Source organism: Gadus chalcogrammus, chromosome 9, assembly GCF_026213295.1.
Source record: "Gadus chalcogrammus isolate NIFS_2021 chromosome 9, NIFS_Gcha_1.0, whole genome shotgun sequence".
NCBI lineage: Eukaryota > Metazoa > Chordata > Actinopteri > Gadiformes > Gadidae > Gadus > Gadus chalcogrammus.
Genome location: NC_079420.1, coordinates 13,753,334 through 13,777,835, shown reverse-complemented (window position 1 = coordinate 13,777,835; position 24,502 = coordinate 13,753,334). Strand labels below are relative to the sequence as shown.

General features: G+C 44.9%; 2 protein-coding genes across 2 annotated transcripts in view; both read right to left on the bottom strand.

Annotated features, from left to right (window-relative positions):
* Positions 1-9,516, bottom strand: part of LOC130389557 (UPF0606 protein KIAA1549-like) — a 34,914-nt gene extending 25,398 nt beyond the window's left edge. The window contains exons 1-2 of the mRNA XM_056599388.1: positions 9,290-9,516; positions 8,176-8,440 (exon numbers count right to left, since the gene is read on the bottom strand). Of these exons, the coding sequence (XP_056455363.1) occupies positions 8,176-8,308 (133 nt within the window). The 5' untranslated portion in view covers positions 8,309-8,440; positions 9,290-9,516. The remainder of the gene's footprint in view (positions 1-8,175; positions 8,441-9,289) is intronic.
* Positions 9,517-17,126: 7,610 nt separating this feature from the next.
* hipk2 (homeodomain interacting protein kinase 2) overlaps positions 17,127-24,502 on the bottom strand; it is a 74,495-nt gene continuing 67,119 nt past the window's right edge. Inside the window, exons 10-17 of the mRNA XM_056599397.1 lie at positions 22,807-22,937; positions 20,855-21,034; positions 20,339-20,484; positions 20,254-20,263; positions 19,965-20,105; positions 19,317-19,570; positions 18,750-18,898; positions 17,127-17,758 (exon numbers count right to left, since the gene is read on the bottom strand). Coding sequence (XP_056455372.1) covers positions 17,216-17,758; positions 18,750-18,898; positions 19,317-19,570; positions 19,965-20,105; positions 20,254-20,263; positions 20,339-20,484; positions 20,855-21,034; positions 22,807-22,937 — 1,554 coding nt within the window. The 3' untranslated portion in view covers positions 17,127-17,215. The remainder of the gene's footprint in view (positions 17,759-18,749; positions 18,899-19,316; positions 19,571-19,964; positions 20,106-20,253; positions 20,264-20,338; positions 20,485-20,854; positions 21,035-22,806; positions 22,938-24,502) is intronic.

Below are 24,502 nucleotides of genomic sequence, written 5' to 3'. Positions count from 1 at the left end.
CCCAGGATACAGGGATGTGGCCAGGACTAATAAGGAAGTGCCAGTAACAGCTGTCACTGATGCAATGCAACTCTTGAATAATTTTCAATAGTATTACTTTAAATTGTTCCTGAGAGCTATATTAACTTCAGTATCCCTATGCTTTTGTGGCTTGCTTTGAGCACGTTGAATCCAGTGCCATCGAGTATGAGCTGACATTTTATAAACCAGAAAAAGAAAAGAGATTTTATTGAATCTTATGTCATACAAATATAAGACCACAAACTCACCCACTTTTCAACCTAACTGAAAGCATAAGCTGGTCAGCCTTATAGAAGTTCCACACTGATTCCATGTCTCCCGTTTGACCAAAAATTATAGTTGCAGAACAATACTTAGAAATACAATATAACAAAAGAAACCTATAATCTATAACAGAAGAGGAGGTTAAAGGAGCCAGACTCTGAGCCATTTCCTTAAGTGTGTCACCACCACCAACACCTTCCCACAATCAACAACAAAACAACTCGTCAACAGACCTCAGACGAATCAGACACACTTCAAAACAACCACCACATCAGTGGAGGGTTATTTTTAACCTGACCACCATGGAACCGATCCCCAGTAAAAACAATAAATACAGAAAAAGCATGACAATGACTGAATGTGCATCTGGGGCTACAACATAACTTTTCTGCATCACTAGATCATATAACCCCTGTCTGAGGCAGCAGTCAGCCTTTGGTTTCCCTCTGGGGACCACTCCCAGCTAAATTACACCCCGGGCTGCTGCTTTAATTGAGTCAACATGCATTTCAGAACTGTGTCTCCTGGATCAGAGCAAGCAGAGACGTCCGTCCGTCTCTGAGCTGCACACGTTGCCAGACAGCCGCACGGAACGCAAGGCCAAGTGTTTGAACCCTGAAGTGATTCAGGGCACCGCTGCACACACACACACACACACACACACACACACACACACACACACACACACACACACACACACACACACACACACACACACACACACACACACACACACACACACACACACACACACACACACACACACACACACACATCACGGAGCACCCACACACGCATACACGTGCATGCACACACAGACACACACACGCATACACAAACAGAGACACACATATGCTTGCACACGCACACATGGATAAGTTGGTTTATTTATACGACCAAATATTTTTGGAATAAGATCCTTTAAATTCTTCCATAAAGAATTGAGTTCATGCAAAGTGACTGCAATGATTGGGTGGGGAAGCAGACATTTATTTATTATTTATTGATTTATCCCGAAAATAGTATGTTATTATTATTGAAATATGGAACACTATTTATCAGGCTTCAAAGAAAGAAATAGAGAGAATAAAAAAGAGATGCTGAAAAGAAAAAAGTGGCAAAATGAAGGCAGATTTAGCAATTATGTTGTGCGATTTTTGGATAATCCTGTAATCGTTAAATCAGCATAGATAAGAAGTACAAGCATTGGCAATAAGACAAATAGAGATGGCCTTAACCCTAATGAAAACCAAATAACTACGAACATTGCAAACTATTGCGAATCATACCACAGGGATATTTGCTATTACAATGTACACTGAGTTCCTTCCGCATCCTTAACTCTCTGTTGACCCAGAAATCTCATTAAATCATGCTAACGCTGCCTGTGCCTGTCTTTGGAAGGTTTATTAGGAAGCCTAATAATCTCTATAATTAGATTCCAAAGGGAAAGTTGACATTCCTATGAGCAACAGCTAGGCCAAGATCTCATAATCCTACGCTATGACGAGCTAGCAGCTAAGCTTAAATTATTCAAACTGGAAACTGACGTGATATAATGAACAAGCAGGACTGACGGCCCCAGACAGCTTTCGAGGAGGGGGAGGTGGGTCGTCGTGGGGGTTAACATTACAGCAGGCAAGAAGGTGACAAAGACCCCAGGACCGAGCCACGCGGACACCTGTCTCCAGAAACATGAACGTTTCACGCTTGGTCAAGTGCTGCGTTATACCAGGCCTAGCGGAGTAAACAGCCTGCAGCCTCAAATCACATCACAGCCAGACCCTGCTGGCTAAGGGACAGCACTGCAGTCTCTCTCTCTCCCCCCTCCCTCCCTCTCTCTCTCTCTCTCTCCCCCCTCCCTCCCTCTCTCTCTCTCTCTCTCTCTCTCTCTCTCCCTCTCTCCCTCTCTCCCTCTCCCTCTCTCTCTCTCTCTCTCTCTCTCTCTCTCTCTCTCTCTCTCTCTCTCTCTCTCTATATATATATATATATATATATATATAGGTTGGTATTCACCTAAGATAACCCTTACTTCTCTGCCTATCTTATTGATAGGCAGACTAAATATGGCTTCATCTCCCTATGGATGAAAAATTAACCAGAGTTTGATTGATCATCCCATTCCAACTCCTCATTGCAAAAATTTTAAATTAGCCAACTCGGGTTATAATGAAATATATGGATGCAATAAAGATTCATTAGTGTGACATCATCCGCTTGGAATTAATATGGCAGCAATCATTTATTCATTATATGAATATCCCACGGTAATGAACATCTATTTATATTGAATATATACTGAAGCTAACTTATACCTTGGTTTTACACCACTGAGTCAAATTCACATGTGGCTAAGCTTGCAAGTTCAGAAGAATTCCTGGCTGAAATCCTGGTCTGATTAAACATGTTGCCTAGCAGGGGCTGGAGAGTGAAAAAAGGACCTTGTTCTGCCTGCTTCTTCGCCTGGTTCCCTGTTGTTGTTTCTGTACCAATCAACCTTAATATGAAGCTCCAAGTCACAACAAAAGCATAATATATTGTTGTATGATTTACTACAGAATATTCAGTTTCTTCAGCAGTGTATTGACAGCCTGAAGTCAACCACACGTTGGAAGTGAAAGTACTCATTTTATAAGAACTGCCACCCCTTTCATTGAAAGATTCAAGCTACTGGAACAGGCCAACATCTGCAGAGCACACATTAAAATGAATAGACGCACACACAGACGCAAACACACACATACAGACACACAATTCATGCACATCCATGAAGAAAAGCACACATTAAAGCAAATGCATGCACACACACACACACACACACACACACACACACACACACACGCACACACACACACACACACACACACACACACACACACACACACACACACACACACACACACACACACACACACACACACACACACACATCTATATAGGAAAGCATTGAGTGTAATATCTGTGAAGAAATTTGAACTACTAATTACAGACTAATTTTTTACTTTCAATTATGTAATTTCCTAGTTTTCCCAGACTTGCATGAAACCCAAAAACGTTAATTTTGTGTGCCCCCCCCCAGATTGCTCTTTAATTTTGTATAAAAATAAAAAAAAAGTGAAAGGAGCGAGAGAAGAAGAAAGGGGTTGTCGGATCTTAATACGAGTTAACTACACAGAACCACACATGGTTCTGTTTTCAGCAGAGACCCTCGCGTGACTGGCTCTGTACAGTTGGCAGGGGCCGCGCAGCCTAAGTGAAGCCCAACAATCAGGGCTCCACTTTGTTGACGTTTGGTTTATTGTGAAGGCTTTTAAGATGGGAGGGAGGGAACTCCATTTGCCTTTATCAGTATTTATCAGAGTTCATTTCATTATTTTTTATCAAGGAGCAAAAGATCGAAATAAAAACATCAGTTTCCCCCCCGACTTATCCCGCACTCACAGGGTTTCTTCTCAAACATATTTCTCCTGAGGCTCCAACGATTGCTTTTAAAGTTCACTCCTCACAATCAAACCCTTGAATCTGAATCCATTACCGGCTTGTTTGCTGCAACTTCCGTGCAACTTTTTCAGTTTGCATTTTATTTATCAGTCCTCAACAGGGAGCTTCAGGTTGACAGATTATTAAGCCCTTCAAATGAGGTCATAGTCTGGCATGACCTACAGCTAGCCTAGCAACAGACATGAGACTCAGCTCAAGTCTGCTATTCATCAAATACTCCTGTGGTCCGCTGTAGCTTATCCGCAGGGAATCCATTTTGGGATAAGAGCAAATGAGAGGCAGGAAGGGAGGGCAAGGAGAAAGGAAGGAAAAAACAACCTCATGCAAGAAAATACAAAACCATCGCTTAGTCATAGCAACCCGAAAATTTGAATATATCCGGAGATCTGAGGGAAGCACTGACACACACTCACTTACTAACAGTGAACCCCCCCCCCCCCCCCCCTTGACACACACACACAGCTCAAATTTTCTGAGAAAGACAGGAAGGCGGGTAACTGGAGAGGCCCTGAAAAGAGCATCACTCAGCAGTCAACTAAAGGCCCCAAAAGCCCCTTCCTATTGGTCAATCACACAAACTCTTCGTCGATGACCCAACAGCCCTTCCACTTACAACACTGGCTCCGTGTCAGCCAGGCCTACAGTGTAATCAGTGGGAGGACAAGCACCTGTGCAAGGTTGTGTCTGGTTTCAATGTGAGGCCCGAGTTTGGGGCGAGCGCCACAAGGGGCGCCGCCTGAACCACGCCATCTGCTCTGATAAATAAATAAACAAACCAACAGGCAGACGTTTCATTGGTGCAAATTGTGATGTAGGCTCAGCAGCACAATATGGCCTTGGCGTGAGAGTCTGCCAAGTCCTGGGCTTGGCCTTGGCCATTTCTCCAGTTTACAGGCCTTCTTCTCAGCTCAGTGTTAACACACACTCTATTATTAATTTCCGGTGAAGGCTTCTTTCATCGCGGGAAATTTGATGCCACAGCCCACAGCTTAAGCTAACTCCCGGCGATCAATGAGTTGCTTTGTAGGTTTGGGTTGAATCCATTACATTTAAAGGAATACAAATAACATTATCACATAGTAGTAGTAGTAGAAGCGCATAACCCCAATTCTCACTGGTCCATCATAGGCTCCACTTAGAGTTTAGTTTTTTTTTTTTTGCATTTGGTATTCTCACTTCACATGAAAAGAAAAGAAAACAAATAAATAATTTTAATGATTGTAGGAGATGTCCAGAAAAATAGTTAACAATAATGCAACCTCAAAGATTTGCGGAAACATTCTCTTTTGGAAACCCCAAATCATAACCTTCATTATACTGACCTATTGGCCTACATGGTGGTAGCCTATTTATGTGAAATAAATAAGTGAAATTATATATATAAAGATATTATAATAATTAGTGGTACACAAATCTATTTCCTAACCACAGGCAACCTTAACTTAACTTCAAGCCTGCCTCTATGGTACATGATATGTAACTACCATGCAAGATAACCATGACCCTTGATCTAAAATGAGTGAGAGTTGGTTTAATACTGTCAAAAACAACCTCCTCAACTCATACTCTCTTATTCTCCTTGACCTGCCCTTAACCAGGATCCCGGCCTGCAAGGCTCTCAATCGGACCAAAGGATCTGGCTTTTGGTGGTTTCTGCCCATTAATCTGCAACTGGCTCCCTGCTCTGATGAATAATGAATGGCCATATTGTCATCCCACAAAGATCACATTTCATGTGGCAACAGACTCCACTGGTAATTAGCCAGGACTCTACTGGCCCCCCAATCGGCAGGCTGCAATGAAACATGGTGGAAGGACTTGCTGGGACTGAACAATAACTCCCAAGTTAACATTAAATACAATAATAAATCATTTTTGAGTTTTTCCCTGATACATTTTAACAGGACAACCCTATGATCGGAAAAAATGGGAGGGTAGTACTAGTAGAAAAAATGAAAATAGAAATGTGGGTCTGGAGGAGAAATTTGCCCTGGATCCACATGCTCTGTTTGACCTTGAAACTATAAACAGCTCTCCTCACAGGCAAACATCATGGTCTATCACTTTATAAATGCTAGGAAAACATAGGATTTCAGGGTTTTTTAAAGGTTTGTTTTGATCAACAATGTATACTTATTTAACTAATATGAAATATAGACTCTCTACCATAGCCTCTACCATTGTCTGAAAGCAAGGACAACAGAACATACAATCAATCATTTGATTGATTGGTTTTAAATGAACTGCTGTGGCAAGTTTGGCAAGTTCCTTCAATAGTCAAGTGACCTCATATCGTCACCACTAATTGGCTAAATCACTAATTTTAAGCGTAGCCGCTAATTCCTCTGTTGCTTAGTGTATCGGCATTGCTCAATCATGGCAGAAATAAGCAGTCGGTGCAGTCAGAAACTGCCCCTACCTCAAAGGTAAAAACATTTTAACTTTTTTAAACTATTTCATAAATTGATGCCTCACAGGGCTTAGAGCGCCAAAGAAGACTGAGGATGATTTGAAACAGCTTGAAGTTTTGTTCGATGCCAACCCAAACAGATTCATGCTATGATGTTAAAGGGCTCCAGGGCCGAGGTGCCCATCCTTGTTGAATGTCCTGCAGATCATACTGTGGTAACTGAAAGCAACCCGAAACATAAAAAACAAACCCTCACTGAACACAAATACTATTGTATTTCCCTGCAAAGGATGGCAACCGCCCCCTAATAACCGCGCCTTGCCACAAAATAATCTGTGCACGCGGAAAATCAATAAAACGGCTGTTATCCACAGCGAAAGGGGAGCGAAGGCTATCTTGAAACAGCCCTCCCATTTAAAAGAAGAACGTTCCAAGTTTACTTTCAGGCTTGGACTTATCGCATTGAGCAACGGCCTCCTTATCTGTAGAGCAGCGAGATAAAGGTAGCCTCTCCGCCATCACAGGCGTCAGCAGACAGACACATCTGGAAGGAAATCTCCAGACCCCCACCTCAGCCTACCTCAGACGACCTCTCTGCAGACAGGGAGGCCGGCGTTCCCAGGGGCCCTTGCTGGGTGTCAGCGTTTCACACACTGAGCAGCACAGGGACCAGAATAGTTCCGTATTGCCAATTGCACATTGTGTGATTGTGTGTACTGTTTTTTTTAAATTCTCTTTACATCCCGACATCAATCAATAAATCAAAGGCCTTACAACATCCGGTATCTTAGGCTGTCGCAGGCCTGTAATAAGCCTGCCCAATAATTTCATTTTGCCCAAAATAAATTATTGGATGGCTTACCTGTCTTTCCACCAACCTAAACGGCTACCTGCACACACTCTGCCCGTACACTCATTGCACATCCCCAGAGGTTTTGAAAAGGTCAGGCAGAGCTATTGCTAAAGCTAGCAAGCTAGTGATGTGTTTTTGGGGAGTGGCTTTGAGGCCTGAAAGGATAGGCTGCACTTTTTCAGTTGGATCCTTTCAGAATCTAGCTTACTCTGGCTTGTTTGCTAAAATTGCCTACTCTACCTTTAATGGCCATTGCATTGTTGGTATGGCCGGGACTAATAGTGTGTGTGTGTGTGTGTGTGTGTGTGTGTGTGTGTGTGTGTGTGTGTGTGTGTGTGTGTGTGTGTGTGTGTGTGTGTGTGTGTGTGTGTGTGTGTGTGTGTGTGTGTGTGTGTGTGTGTGTGTGTGTGTGTGTGTGTGTGTGTGCGTGCGTGCGTGCGTGCGTGCGTGCGTGCGTGCGTGCGTGCGTGTGTGTGTGTGTGTGTGTGTGTGTATGTATTAATCAGAGACCCAGATCGAAAAGTATTGCGTACATACAAAGTTGTTAACAGATGGTCTATAACCCTATCATGGTCTATAACCCTAAAACCTCACAAATGTTGTTTCTTTAATAGTTCACCACAGTCCATTGATGCCTTTTGGTGAAAATGACCATTAGATTACTTTTGGTTAACATAAAATATAATATTCTGAAATTAGACCTATAATCTATCTTAAAGCATGCCCTATTTGCCACCTATGTTCTGACTTTATCATTAAACAAAAAGTGCATTCGCCTGAAAACAAGATCCACTTCTTTTTTGAATGTGGGTGCAGAGTGAAGTGATATGGTTAGTATGTTGGACTCCTATCCTTACCCTCACAGCAGATAGGGGTCAGATAGGTACCAGTCATCATGACTTGCATCTCCAATTCACTATTAGTTACTTTGGATAAGTGTCTACTAAATTATAAAATTCATGACAAATGAATGCTGAATCAAACACCTCCACAACACCTTTTTCAAAAGCTTATAAGGGTCAGTTTGCATGTCCGAGTAGAATTAGTCAACACCTACATGATCAATCTAATTGGCTCAATAACTACAAAAATAAAACTAAAATAAAAGATTGTGTGTGCATCTTACCTGCGACGTGTGGGCTGGCTTGGATGACCGTAAATAAAATCGTCAGTCCCAGAAACATCCCAAACAGTCCACTGGCACACCAGTAACCCTTGACTATCCCCATTGGACCCATGGATGAGTCGAAGCAGCCCATTGTAATGTCTGATCAAGGCATTGTATCTACACTAATGAAATGCATGCATTTACAAAAGTAAGTCTGGTTGGTGAAGGAGGTGTGAAGGTTTAGTTTATGACTCCTGTTCCCCACGTGGGATGATTGTTCAATCTGAAAAACACAAGAGGAGAATAATCCTTAGCCATGCTTAAAAACAAACACAATGGCTAATTCAAGGGGCACACAAACTCCTAAATGGTCCAGCATAATGTTCACACTTCTTTGAAGGACCTATTTTGTTCTGGTTCGATAAAGGCTGTCCACATATTTTTAGGGACGCAATTACTATGTTCTACTTTGTCACATTCAAGCAATATGCATAATATCATTTTATTCCAGATTATATTGTTGATAAAAAATACAGACTCAACACCGACCCATGAATCGTGCGGACACCGGCTGTATCTCTATTAAATTATAATAAGACACAGGCCCTGCAATTCATGTTAACGTATACGGCTATTCACGTTGAGCACTCATGCATTAAAATGTGGATGAATGTGCATGTATGTCCTAATGAGAGGCAACTTCAAAAAAACTAACCACCCTATTAATATTTATATTGTATGCCTATACTAAACCACCCAAAAGATAACGGTGCTGAAACAGCACCCGATGTTTCACAAAGAACAGACATGCATCATGTAGGAAACAAAGCGCACCCGAGCAGCACCGGAGTGCGCAGATGAACACTAGTGAGCCCGTGAATGGATAGCTAACCCGACTTATTATCAGGGCTCTCATCATTGTACAGTAGCCTCTTGTCCTACATCCCGTCCCGTTACTTTCAGGCTTAGCGGTCATGTGGCTCTTTACGTCGCCACATAAAGCATGCGTCTCCAGGTAGCAGTACACCTTAACAAAACTAATGTTAACTTATTCATATAAAAACGTATATCCCGACAGTGAAATAATGATGTTCTAGTACTGCAAATACTGAAGCTGCGTTCAGAGACTTACCAAAAAGAGCAGACCCACGTTGAATTCCTTTGTCTGGACACCAAATTTTAACCCCGTTAAATCACACAACTTTATCTGAAGTCTTGGAATTCAACATAAATACCTGTTAACCATTGTAGTTTTTTAATCAGATTTATTAGCACCATTTCATCTGGCACTCGGCTACAGTTATCCTTTCTCTGTAGCCGCTCGTCCCCGGGATTGGGATAACTCCTCCCCCTCGCAGATCTGATTAGCCCCATAATTTCTCCTGCCCCGCTGCTATTGGCTGTCACTCCTTTCTCTCAAATGGTTGCATGAATTTAGGTCGCCCTGCTGATTGGCGTTTGTGGGTTCCAAGGCAATATTGTCCCGTGCGCGTGCCTATTCTTGTGTCATGCAATTTATAACTTAATTGTTGGACCTGAGAATGTTAATTCATACATTTAAATTATATTTTCTACAGGAATAGCACCCAGTTTCACTTTCTAAATGTGCATGATACGCAAGTCCGTAGAATGGCTTATGCATACAAGCATATTTCCATTTTCCAAAATTCAAATAGATTCACTAATATATGCAGTGAAACATTGAAAGAAAAGTTTAATATTATACTTTAGTTCTAAGATGATATTTCATCACTTAACAGGTTTAAATATGATTTATAGTCCACAAAATCTGCCTATTGGGACACACCGCCACCCAGTGGTCTGACGTAGGCAATTGCTTCATTTGATTAAGAAAAATCGGTTGGACATGATAGGTTGTTAATACATAGCATGTTCTATTCTAATGACACTAAACATCTGGTCTGGTCTACTGTTCAATTAATTTCAGCCATGCATTATTAGACGGAAACCCACCTTCATTATTTGGCTTTCTAATAAATATACAGCTATATTGAATGCAATACCATGAGGTATTTTGGATATAAGAAAAATATGAAAGCTTTTTCTCAATGTAAATTATATCCATTTGTACATTTAGAGCTACACATACCTGAGGGGATTGAGTTGGAATGCTCACACACACACACACACACACACACACACACACACACACACACACACACACACACACAGACAGACAGACAGACAGACAGACAGACAGACAGACAGACAGACAGACAGACAGACAGACAGACACACACAAACACACACACACACACACACACAAACACACACACAGACAGACAGACACACACACACACAAACACACACACACACACACAAATAAAGGTAAGAACAGAGAAGGTGCCGTGACTTAACAGTTTAATGTAAATCCAAGACAAAGTGTGATTACATTTCTACACATATACAATATGCATATGTGATCATACAAATTCTCATTAATAACTCGATTCACCTCGGAGACCGAAAAAATGATCAAAAGTAACAGTGAATAACAAGCTATAACATAGTTCACCACAAAGCGAGACCCTCTCATCCTACAGTTAGTAAAGAGGACAATTAAAATAACTATATTCTTCTATTTGACGAAGGTTGTTTGTCTGTTAAAATCCTCCCGTAGTTTTACAAAGCTATCGTTAGATTTTTGAAGCCTAATATAAATTCACTCCATTTTTCTACAACGAAAATGATTAAGAGAAGCACACAACATCATAATGGAAACACAAGCGCTGAGAAGCATGTACTCAATATTGTTAGGAGTTTTTGTTTTACTTAATCACTCTTCTTATTGTCATTATTATAATTATTTAAACATTCTATAAAGCCAGTAAAATATCCATTCTCATAACATAGTTAATAATATTAGGCTAAGGAATAGGGTATACATAGATCGCTACGGTAACAGATTGAAATAATAAGATAAGACATCACACACCCCAATAAAGAAAAGAAAAGGAGGAGAGTAACGGAACAAAAGGTTTAGCAGGAAATACAGCACACATTGGCTTTATCAACAAAGAAATGTCATCCGTCGCTCCAGCAAACGGCAATGGACACAACAGGGGGTCAGGGTCTGATGCAGGTTTAGGTCTTACAATGGAAACTATGGTCTGAGGGAGATTCATAAGAAAATATGAACATGTGTGTAAAGTACAAGCATACGGCCAACACAGTAGTTAATTGTAGTTTTGACATAAAAATGAGAATGGCATAATAGAATGTAATTCAAGACAAATGGGAGAAATTATTATTTTACAATTGAAACTCTACACACCAGGCTTTATCGTAATAAAAAAATATTTTTCACATTGTAAAAATGTTATACCTAAATTTGAAAGTAGTCTTGGGTGCTGACTCCAGATTCTACCATTAAATATTACAAACGTATTTGTCTTGGAATGGTGTTGTTTTGATCTGTAAGTAGCAAAGTGTTGGACTAGGGACTTAACATTAAAGAAATTTGGAAGAAATATAATCTGATGCAATTAAAATGGTTATGACCACAAAGCAATTTGAATCACTTCTAGTAATAACAACAATGTGTAACACCGTTTCACAGTGATGGCATCAAACCTTGACCACCGTACCCTGAATCCCACTTAAGGAACAGCCAGCAAAGGAGCAAATCTCCACATCGAGATTCAAAATTAGGAAGAATGTTCCTCTCATATGTGTTTTTGTGATAGAATGTCTATGTCATCAGATTGTACGTAATGGAGATTAAAGAAAGCAAAGAGTCCATCAGCTCATGTTAACTCCAGCCAACACATTTCATTACCTCCTTATTACTTTTGGCAGCGGCTTGACATTTTATCAGACGATTGCAAGGTGAAACAGTTCTTTGTGTGCGTGTGTGTTGTGTGTTGTGTGTTTTGTGTGTTAAGTGATTCACCCCTATTCACTTCTTCCAGCACTTCAAGTCACTACTTCAGGAGTTTGGCAGGAGAATACCAATGGAGCTAGCAATAAGGGTGGTATGCCTTGAGGAATGTTTTGCAATTATTTCAGAGTTCAAAGAGCATCATTACTCACAAACAACATTGTGGACAGAGTTGGAAATTGACACCTTTTGTGTGAAGTATTTTCTTTTAAAGAACAGTGGGTAAAAAAAAAAGATGTGAAAGGCTGAGAGAGACTGAGCCGCACATAGCTTTCACTAATTTAAACCACACCTCAAAGTTAGAAGGGATTCTTAGTTGTTTGGATTGCAGTACTCTTGAATTAAAATGGCCAAATGCAGCATTCACACTTTGTACATTTTGGTACTCCAAAGTCACACTTCCAATTTGTCTTTTTTCACAAAATTAAAATCATGGTTTCATGTAAAACTCATGTGAATCTTGATTGCTGCATCTTGGTTTTGTATTTTCCAAATAGTCTTTGTTTCTTGTTCAAATTAGAAAACAAGAAACAGAAATATACTCTCTCAAGGGTGAATTATGCTGCTAAATAATTATGCAATATAGTTACTGTAGAATTAGTGCATCATGCATTGGTGAAAGTTGACAGTTACATAAATTCAGTCTTTAAATTAAATATTCACCTGCTGAAAGAGCTGTAAAGCATGTTCAATGTCACAGGTCACACATTACATTCATTTTGTGCACGTGACCATGATTTTAAAGGTATAATTGGTATATTTTTGATTAAATTAAATTTACATATCATTCCATTCCATGGCACACTAACCCAATACATCCGCTTTTTTTATACAAATTACATTTTGTTGAAATATTGATAAAGCTACGACATCAAAGACTAAAACAAAAAATACACATAAAACCTTTTGAGGAGAAGTTAAGATATTAAGGGAACAGATAAACTAATAGCTACCTATTGTCGTGAGTCAATGCGGGAATACATAATAGGAGTAACACTATTCATAGAGAACGCTTGGCTGCAGCAGTTGTTGCTTGTATTTACAGAAACTAACTCAATGAATGCAGTGTGCGTTTTGCATGGTAAATCTCTCCTTTGCACACAAGCACACACACACACACACACACACACACACACACACACACACACACAATTCTGCATATACATTCAACGGGGCTAAAACCAAAAAACATCCCTAAAAGCACTTTTAAAGAAAAGTCTTGTTAAAAGAGTTAAAGGAAAGAAACCAGAATTATTGCCGGACTACTTTGTGGAGACGCTGTGGAGGATTGCTTGTACTTTGCTGAGATGTACAGAGTTGTGTGTGTGTGTGTGTGTGTGTATTTGTGTGTGTGTGTGTGTGTGTGTGTGTGTGGGAGTCTTTGGTGGGAGGATTCTGAGACAGGACAGGGTCGCCCCGTGGTAACGCGGCAGCAGTGTAAAAGATGGAGGACGAACGCCAGATTTCATCAAACAGTGGAATGTTTCAGTAGTCTTCCTCAGAACTGAGGAACCAAAGAATTCAATGAAAAAAACAGAAATCTCTCGTACGTGCGTACTTACGCCCCAATGGGCTGAGGGCTAGACAAAACAATAAGCATAGGAACAAAAACATCGACACGGACAAGAATGTGAAAGAAAAAAAAACATTCTGCATCACAACATCACATCTTGGACTGCCAGGATCCCCTGTTGGCCACTGCGGACCACCGGCGAGGGGAGGGAGAGGTTGGGAGCAATCAGTACCGAGGACAAGAGAGCCCACTGACTTCCACCAGTAGTCACTTAAATGTTGGTTTGGAGCTTGGGCAGTGGGCACACATTGAGGCTAATCGCTAACGACTCCTTTGGATTATCTTCACCTTAACAGTTAGCATGGTCAGCAGTGCTTTGATACTGGTGCCCCCACCTGGGTCTAAATATTACTCTACTTCCACCCCAAGGTTATAAATCAAGAAATGAAATGAGCAGGACATAATTCGATTCATAATAATGATATAAAAAAGAAAAATATATAAACACACGCTCACACACATACACGCACTGATAGAACAGCCACAACAATTATTGCAACAATCTCTAATAATAATTAACACAACAAAACCTACAACCATGTCAAAAGTTAATCGTAACATGAGAACAAAATAACAAAGAAAAATCCCAAAACAACTTTAAATGCCAGAACTATGAAGGGAAAGGGGAAAAGGGGAAGGCTTGTTTAATAAGCCACTAGCAGTTGAGATGAGCACACTCATTTCACGAGGACAAAATAACGTTGTTCGATAATGAATACTAATCCCGTCAGTGGCTAATAGAGAGAACATCCGTTAAATAAAGCAGCGGGTCACATGGAGCGGCAGCCCCGTTGGGTATAGTTCTGCGTGTTAAGTTGTGCCCCCGAGGGGTCTGTACCTCGGCTCAGACACACACGCGGCGGCGGCGGCGGCGGCGGCGGCGGACCAAGCCCAGGTCCAAGAGAGGCTCTTCCAGGGTGTGTGTGTGTGTGTGTGTGTGTGTGTGTGTGTTTTCCACATGTCCTCTTCTGGTCGTTTATATGAGATGACAACACATCTCGCCATACCATGACTTCTCAGAGCACAACAAGACAAATAACTTGCGTGTATCTTTGCCAGAAAAACATCAACGACAACAGCAGTAACAACAACGATAATTAAAAACACTCCTGTCCAGAGTTATAGGTATAGTGTGTGTGTGTGTGTGTGTGTGTGTGTGTGTGTGTGTGTGTGTGTGTGTGTGGTTGTGTGCGTGTGCACGTACATTGTGTGTTTGTGTGTGTTCATGCAGTGGCCTCCTGCGAAAGATCACCTCAGGGTTCCTTGTTACTATCAACCTGCTCAGTGCCAACATGCTCACCTCTTTTCCTTCCATTTAAGAGAAGGGATTCCAACCTCCTCCTCCACCAATCCTACCCCAACCAACCCTTATGCTTTCTTAGGCCCGCCCCTTAGAGCTTGTGCCCACACACTATCTGTCTCCTGCAGCCCTCTGTCCTCTAGTCTCTCTCTCTCTCGTTCTCTCTCTCTCAGTCTATAGCAACCCGGCCCTCTCTCCCTCTCTCTCTCACTCGTTCTCTGTCAGCCCTCACATTGGCCTTGCAGGGTCGCCGCCATGGAAACAAACACTCTCTTTCAGGTCCTTTTAGCCTGACCTAGCTCGACGAGACGACTTCTGTGTAGTCTCGAGCTTGATATAATGTCAACACCGAGGCTGCGCTATGCATCCAAGCCAATCCGATGTCACTTTACATTGGTTTGTCCAAATGGAGTTGCCCAGTATACGATATACCACCTCACACTACTTTCCAGCTCTGGAGTCCCTGCTGCTTATGAATTTCCTTCTTCTTCTGTGGTAAAAAATACACCAAGTGATCTTAAAAGTAAAGCCACATTTCGGGTGCCACGGTGGTAGAGGTCACAGTTACACTATACATTTCATTATTTACATTTATATCCCGAAAAACAGAAACAAAACAACAACATGTGACCATAATTTATGTAACGACTTTGGTTAAGTACCCCCAAGCAAGGTTATCTCATGCACGCGTCATAAAATTAGCTCAGTTTTTAATCATATCGACTCTCTGACATTAAGTGTCAACATCATCATCATCACTTTATAGTACGCTGTCAATGGGAAACACAAAACGCTAAAACAACCGGGTAGAGTCTACACCTGGAAGAAAGCTACAACTGCCAAGACTGGGGGGATGTCAGACCAGGGAAGCACTCCTCGCTTGAAGCGCCCTTAGGGTCTCCAGTGGCTCTGGGGGGGGGGGGGGGATCAGAGCCAGGTAAACTGTGTCATTATATCTGTAAGGCACTACTATAGGGAAGGACGGCTGAAGAAGCTAAAGGACAATGTACAATGCAGGGCTTTTCCATCTACTCAACATGGCTGACAGTAGCGCTTACACACAGCCACACGCAGGCACGCGCGCACACTCACTCACACACACGCACACACACACACACACACAGACAATCACGTTGTACATGCCTATGTTATTATATAACCACTTTTGTGCAATCACATTGAAAAAAGAAGAAATAAATCGGAGGAGAGTCGAATAAGTCTATTGGTATCAGGGAGGGGGGAAAAAAATAAAACCAAAGTTTCCCCATAAAAACAAGTTGGTGCAGACTGCTACATTCTAAGAACAGGGGCCCAGCTAAGACACCTAGCTAAAACAGAGTTTATCGTATCGTAAAAGGTGAAACATACAAGAAGGTAAGGAACAAAAAATATCTATAAATACACTAGAAAGTTTGTTGTCTTCTGGTGGTTATATTTCCAGAGTCCTCCTCGAGTTAGTTGAGAAGATGGAGTGAGCTGGGGAAGGGCCCTCTCCCAGACACACTGTGAATGATTTGGAAATAGTTAAGACAATTAAAGGCCATCAATATATATTTTTTTCTTAAAAGAGCAGCAGGTTTTTTTTCTTCTTATTTCACTTTCTCTCCGTATTTGGGATATTCGACACACCCAGAGAGAGCTATCCCTGTTCCACTGTCACGTCCCAGACCAGAAGGGGAGAGGGGGCAGGGGGTGGGGGGAGGCGATAAAACCAAAGCAACGTCTCTTTGAGGAAGAAATCCTCCGTCTAAGCAGGACTGTCAAAGGGACTCCAGCGTGAAACCAGAGAATCGTTCAAAGGTAAAATGTTGAAATCAAAATAATAGACTTGAACTGGCCCTTTTTGCAAACAAGGATTATAAACAGGGGGCGGGGGAGGGGGGGGAAATGTAACGTGCCCCTCTACAATCCTACCCAACCCTCTCCCTTCTCATTCGGTTCTCTCTCGCTCTCCGCTTTCAGGTTTACACGACTTTGTCAGATTCCCATCGGACTCCTTTTGCCTCCTTCTCCTTCTCTGCCTCTACGGTTCCTGGGGGAGGGGGGGGGGGGGGGGGGGGGGGTCAACAGGGTGAGAGTGGACTCCCGAGGGTTGGGGGAGTGAAAACGGAGGGGGGTGAGGGGGGTGAGGGAGGTGAGGAGGGTTGCTGGAGGTGCGGGTTGGAGTAGGTGGGTGTAGTCAGCAGCAGCAGCAGCAGCAGCAGCAGAGGATGCTGCTGCTGCAGGGGGCGGGTCTCCCTCTCCAGTGTGGTCCACAGAGGTCCCGACGGCGGGCTTGGCCCCTCTAGAGGTAAGGGTACTGGTTGACCTTGGCGGGGCTCAGCGGGTATCCAGTGTACAGGGTGGCGGTGGAGGCCGGCGAGGCGCTGATGTAGGCCGGGTGGTGGTGGTGGTGGTGGTGGTGGTGGGCGAAGGGCTGCACCTGGTACTGGCCGGCGTGGTGGTGGTGGTGCTGCAGCGCGGGCGACGGCAGCACGCCGTGGCCCATGCTGACGGGCACCTGGTGCACGATGGCGGGCGGGTAGCTGCCGTGCTGCGCGGCGTGCCGCGCCGAGCCCTGGGAGGCCACCAGGTGGGCCATGGTGGTGGCGCCGCTGGAGCCCAGCGCGCCCGCCGGCGGCCCGGTGGTGTAGGCGTACAGCTGGGGCTGGCCGGGCAGGTGGGCGGCCGTCAGGTGGGGGTGGGGGTGGGGGTGGAGGTTGCCCGTGTGGGAGGAGGGGCTGCCGTGGTGGAAGGAGTAGGGCGCCTGCGCGGCGATGGTGGGGGCGATGTAGGCCTGCTGGCGCCGGTGGCCCGCGCCTCGCTCCGCCGCCATGTGCTGCTGGGCCTGGAAGGAGCACCGAGGATGTGAAGCAAGGGTAAAGGGGAACAGAGGGGTACAGGGGGGTACAGGGGGGGTACGGGGGGGTCGGAGGGGAACAGAGGGGAACAGAGGGGTACGGGGGGGTCGGAGGGGAACAGGGGGGAACAGAGGGGTACGGGGGGGTACGGGGGGATCGGAGGGGAACAGGGGGGTACGGGGGGAACAGAAGGGTACGGGGGGGTCGGAGGGGAACAGAGGGGTACGGGGGGGTACGGGGGGATCGGAGGGGAACAGAGGGGTACGGGGGGGTCGGAGGGGAACAGGGGGGTACAGAGGGGAACAGAGGGGAACGGGGGGGTGCGGGGGGATCGGAGGGGCGGGCCAGCATCGTGACATTACACTCAGACAAGGGGTATTGGCGAGGGCAGGAGAACGAACTGACACGGAGAGAATGAACGAATGCTACTCGGCCAACTTATATTTCAGCCCTTATACCGACAAAACATTTATTTTCTACTATGTTACGTTACCTGTAAGTGCTTACTTTTGTTGCATTTAGTTCATTGTTTGATTTATTTGATGTTAGCCTTTATTTTATTTTATTTTTATTATATTTTGTTTAATTTAGTTTATGTTATGTTATCTTATTTTACTTTAACTCTGTAGTACTTTACTTTACTTTACTTTACTTTACCACCTTTGTATTGCAATTTATCCCTCGGGATAAATAAAGCTTTTTGAATCTTGAGTCTTCAACATGTGGGTATAGAAATCTCTACAGAAGAGGGGAATATGAACGTTTTATGGTATTTGTCAGAAACACAATGCTGGAATGCCATATTTTGATTATACTCGTCTCCATGGAGACCCCACTGGCCTTGACCAACGGGAACATTCAGTGGCCACACCGAAAGGTAAAGAAAACTAAACCTGACGTCTTGTCAAGCTTGCTGATCCCTCTAACAGTAGGCTGTCTGATTCCATCCCAGTAGACAGATGTTCAGTGTTACCATACCTGGCTGAGGTTCAGGGGCTGCTGCTGAAAGGGGTGCGGCCCGGAGCGCTGATGCCGGTAGGAGCCCACCACGCCCCCCGGTAAGTGTCCGTTTCCGGACACCCCCACGATGGAGGACTTGAACTTGTAGTTCTGATGATTAATTGCTTCTGTGATGAAAGAGGACACAAAGGTTACTCAATCTCTTGATGAAGGACGGAGCAAGAGGAACAACATGGCCGCGGGAATGGAGGCGCTTTGGTATCTTAGGAATGAGTAATGGAATGCCATTGCACACTCGTGCTCCACACGGCATCATTCTGTGTCATTCAACACGTCTCGATCATCAACAAAGGCTCCATTTCGTTATCTTGAGTCATACAATTTTTATGTAGGGGTTACTTTTTTGGGGCAATTCTTAAAAATTAGAAAATAACAATAATAATTTGAATACTAATAGAAATATCTTCATTATTTTCAAATGTCTTCACATCTTCAGAGGATTCTCACAATGATTCAACACATTCCATGGACATTTTTTAAATCTTTCTTAGCTCTCTCCCCTTCCTCCCCTTCCTCCCCCTTTACCTGGCATGAGGCGATCGCACTCGCTCAGCAGCTCACTGCCTTGAGTCTTCAGGGGGGGGACGATGATGGTGCGAGAGTTCATGTTGTTGTAGTTGTCCAGCACGGTGCTTTTGCTGTCGTAGCCGTTGTTGTTGTTGTTGTTGGCCAACCTGGTCTCCATGGCGTATGGGCTGTTGTTGCTGGAGCAGTCCGAATCGGGCGAGTCGTGCACCGTCACGCAGCTGATCACGTTCTTCCTGTGCTTCGACGGTAAGCTAGGAGAGAGAATGGATGGGGAGGGAGGATTATTAATGGGCAGTTCATCGGTGAAACGTAGCTCAGCCAGGAACCGACTGCGCCCCTTGAGCAAGGCATGGGTCTAACAACTAGCTACGACACAGCGCTGGTCAACAACAACCCATCGCCAGTACCCATATAAACATTTAGACACTAAAACCTTCTACTGCACAACTGACTAACTGGTTTATACGAGGGTCATCAAGAGAACAAGATAAAACAAATGGTGATGAGTGCATGGCAGTGATCGGAGTGAGTGGGTCCACCTCTGAGATGTTTTTTAGGGGCTCAGACGGCGGTGGGATCAAAGCTGTGGTGGAGCCTCATGGCGTCCACGTGTTTTGGTTTTTGAAGAACAACCCCCGGACTCACTTGTTGTTGCTCTGCTTGTGTTCTTCCTCGTCGTCCGTGTCGCTGCTGATGGTGATGATGCTGACGGCCGGGCTGGGCGTGTCGGGGATGATGATGGTCTGTCGTGGGACGTGATGGTGGTGTGTGCTGCTGCTGCTGCTGCTGGTTGTGGTGGTGGTGGTGGTGTTGTTGCTGCTGCTGTTGCTGCTGCTGCTGCTGCTGCTGCTGCTGCTGCTGATGTTGGTGGTGCTGGTGGTGGTGGTGATCGCAGGTGGTGCTGGAAGCCTGTTCCGCTTGGCCGCCACTGGACCCCCAGCCTCCTCCTCCTCCTCCTCCTCCTCCTCCTCCTCCTCCACCTCCTCCGCCTCCGTGGCAGGACTGGTGGGCGGGGGCGCCGGTGACGGTGGAGAGGGCGGGGCAGTTGAAGGAGGTGTTGTTCTGGAGCACGGCGCAGCGCGGCGGCGTGTTCTCCTTCACCCGCTTGGAGCGCTGCGGGGACAGCACGGGCTGGGAGGAGGACACCTCGTAGCCCGACAGGTTCCTGGGGCGCGGGCGGGAGCGGGGCGGGGGTTAAAGGGGAGGTGAACAGAGCCCGGTTTAGCAGGAGAACCTCCGCCAAAACGCAGATCAGAGCAGCCAGGTTTTAAAGATTTGACACGTTGGGTTCCATAGGAAAGCAAGTGCACAGGGATGTTCAAATATCTCAAATCTCATGTCTCCCTCATTTGAGCTAGGGTGCGTAGAGCCAATAGAAAATGACCACCCGTTTTTAACAAGAAGAAACAGCAACATCTTTATACATTTTAGTCGACCTAACATAGAAATACTCTCCAACAGCCATTTTTTAATACAATTTATAAATGTATATGCTGTGTTGGATGTATGTGGTGTTGATCTGATGTGTACCATACCTTGTAGACATCTGGTGCTGCTTGGTCTTTTTGGACAAGCTGTTATTGGTTGACGGCTGCCTCATAACGTGAGCCACTCCCACATTGAGTGGCTGATTGGATGGCAGGGTGACGTGGCCGGCCAATAGGGCCGGCTGCTGCATGATGGGGTTGTAGTGGCTAGCGTGAGTGTGGGAATTCCTGGAAACGTAAAAAGATAAATAAAAATGAATGACATGTTCATCAGAAAGTCAAATTACATTTTATGAATAAACCAAATTCAATGTCTTCCTGTGAACACAGCTCTGAGTAGTCCTTTAAGAGTTACACCGGGAAGGATGATAAATGAGAAAGCACACAAACACAAGGGGTGTTCTTTCAAAGTTCAGCCAGCGGGGGGCAACAACTCCCTGCTGTGACCCGACGGAGGAAAGAGAGAGACGAGATGGAAGATAGAGGGCGATTCGTAGAGCGAGCCAAGTGACAGGGCAGAGGGGGCTGACACCGGCAGCTGTGGACTGATAGCTCTGCAGAGGAAGTGCGACACTCTCTCCAAAACCTCTCTCCCGAGGACAATGGGGCTGCCATTGAACCGAGAGGGAGGGAGGGAGGAAGGGAGGGAGAGAGGGACAGAGGGGGGAGAGAGTGGAAGGAGGGAGGAAGGGAGGGACAGAGGGGGGAGAGAGTGGAAGGGGTGGTGGGGAGAGAGGGAGGGTTGTCTGGCCACAAATAGACTGATCCTAATAATTCCTTGCATGCATCCGTACACACACGCACACAGTGTACACACACACACACACACGTGCATGTGCACGTGCGTGCTCACACACACACACAGACGCATTCGCATTCACAGACACTACCTCCCACTATCTCTACCTCTATTTAATCTTCCTCCAGGCCCCCATACCACTGACTTCACCCATCCAGCCCTGTATCATGCCATCGCAGTGACAGGCCATACCGACATGATGTCACCGCCATGTACGTGTCCCCAAGGTAAATTGGGTCTCATGAACGGGACCGTACACCCTCAGAAGACGGAGGACCCGACCTGTCCCGGCCATAGCCGGGTGTAGTCCTGGGCCTTAAGAGAAGCTGACCGTGATTGACAGTCAATTTAAAATGGTGCAAACCTGGACTTTAATTACATAAAGTGCTGCATAGGCACCGTGTGGGAAGGTGGTAGGGGACAGGGATGACAGCGAGCTGTCCATCATGCCTGCCGTTGTCATATGAACAAAGGCTTGATACTAGAGCACTACACTATATATAAACTGGTTTTACTCCTCTAGAACTATACACCTACAGTATATATAAACTGTTTGTTATGAGCTATGCTCCTTCAGTATATATAGACTGTTTGTTCTGAGCCATACTCCTACAGTATGTACAAACTGTTATGAGCCATACTCCTTCAGTATATATAAACTGTTTGTTCTGAGCCATAGTCCTACAGTATATATAAACAGTTTGTTATGAGCCATACTCCTACAGTATGTATAAACTGTTATGAGCCATACTCCTTCAGTATATATAAACTGTTTGTTCTGAGCCATACTCCTTCAGTATATATAAACTGTTTGTTCTGAGCCATACTCCTACAGTATGTATAAACTGTTATGAGCCATACTCCTTCAGTATATATAAACTGTTTGTTCTGAGCCATACTCCTTCAGTATATATAAACTGTTTGTTATGAGCCATACTCCTTCAGTATATATAAACTGTTTGTTCTGAGCCATACTCCTTCAGTATATATAGTTATGAGCCATACTCCTTCAGTATATATAAACTGTTATGAGCCATACTCCTTCAGTATATATAAACTGTTATGAGCCATACTCCTTCAGTATATATAAACTGTTATGAGCCATACTCCTTCAGCATATATAAACTGTTATGAGCCATACTCCTTCAGCATACAGAGACTGTTCATCTGATCTGGAGTCAATGTGTGCGTGGACGTTCACCTCCAGCTGGCCAGAGGCTGCGTGCTGCTCATTGGCTCGGGGATGACGGTGGCGTGCTGGACCGAGGTGTGGGTGAGCTGCTGCCAGGCTGGGGGCAGCAGGATCTGCTGGGCGCCGCTGGGCCAGGCCTGCTGAGGTAGAGAGACATCGAGACAGAAGGGGAGACCGAAGGAGAGAGAGAGAGAGGAGATCACAGGAACATTAGTCACTGTCCCAGAGATTCCAGATTGGGGGGGGAGCTGATGGTATAAGGATAGTATAAGAATAGCAGGAAGAGCTGGTACTAGTATGATATAGTACAAGTATAGCAGGTAGAGCTGTGTGTGTGTGTGTGTGTGTGTGTGTGTGTGTGTGTGTGTGTGTGTGTGTGTGTGTGTGTGTGTGTGTGTGTGTGTGTGTGTGTGTGTGTGTGTGTGTGTGTGCTTGTGGTTATGTGATGGGCAAAATTAAGATCAGCCTATAATTTAATTGGATGCATGGTTCCATTCATGATAAGGTTAAAAAATATATGCTAATTTGTATTTCGCATTAAGTATCAGGGATCCCCTGTATGTATGTGTGTGTGTGTGGTGTGTGTGTTTATGTAACCCAAACTGACTAATGCAATCCTATTGATTAGCACTTTAATGTCAGGGCTAATGAATAGTTCCTTTAATGGCATCTGCACATCTATTTACAACAGCCTCAGAATGTGCTGCGGCACAAAGCCACATAGGAAGACATGAAGGGAGGGAAATAAAGGACCAAAGAAAGAAAAACAGACGCAAATAGACAGGAATAGGGCAGGCGAGAGAAGTGGAGCACACAAAGTACATCGCGGCCACTAATGCTTTTATGCTTCGGTAATTTCAGACGCGACAAATATACCAGATAGTTTCATCCGATTTAAAAAAAAAGTATCTTTATATAGGCTTTCGGGGGGAGGAATTGTTTGGTTTAAATGTTCGGCTCAGTCCGAATGAACTATGCAGCCAGTCTGACCCGCTTCAGTTCTGTCCAGCGATGACGGACGTCCCTAATGGAACATTTAGGGGGGGACTGGAGGAGGCCTTTACATCAGAGAGCCACATCCAGGGCCTTTCATCAACATGCCATTTAGTGGGACTAATACATACATCCATCTCCGCCCCCCACCTGCTCTCGCTCTCCATTCCTACCACTCGGCATTCCTCTCCTAGCCTGGCATCTGTGTTGTGTAAGCGGCCTGTCTGCACTCAAACTGGTCGCCCAGTAAAACACTCCATTATTTCCTTCTTTCTTCCTCGTCTTAGAAACACACCCTGTCTACACCATTGCTCTTCCCTCTCTCCCCACCTCGACCCCCCCCCAACCCTACCAACCACCCCCCCGTCCCCCCGTCCCCAACCCACCCACCAGCCCGTCTCTCCTCTCGGGTTGAAAAACCCTTTGTCACCACGGGGCCCTGAAAGCCCCTGTTTCCAATTGTTTCCACATTTTCTGCATTCCTGCTCCAGATAAAGGTCCTCGTAGTGGCTTCCATGCCTGCCTGCCTGCCTGCCTGCCTGCCTGCCTGCCTGCCTGCCTGCCTGCCTGCCTGTCTGCCTGCCTGTCGGTCCCAGCCCTGCAGCCTCCGGGGCCCGGGCCCTCCCTCCAACAGCAGACCCATGAGGAGCCCGGGGCCGAACCTGCACCCAGGAGGAGGGAGGCCCTGGGATGGGTGTCTGGTGGGGATGGG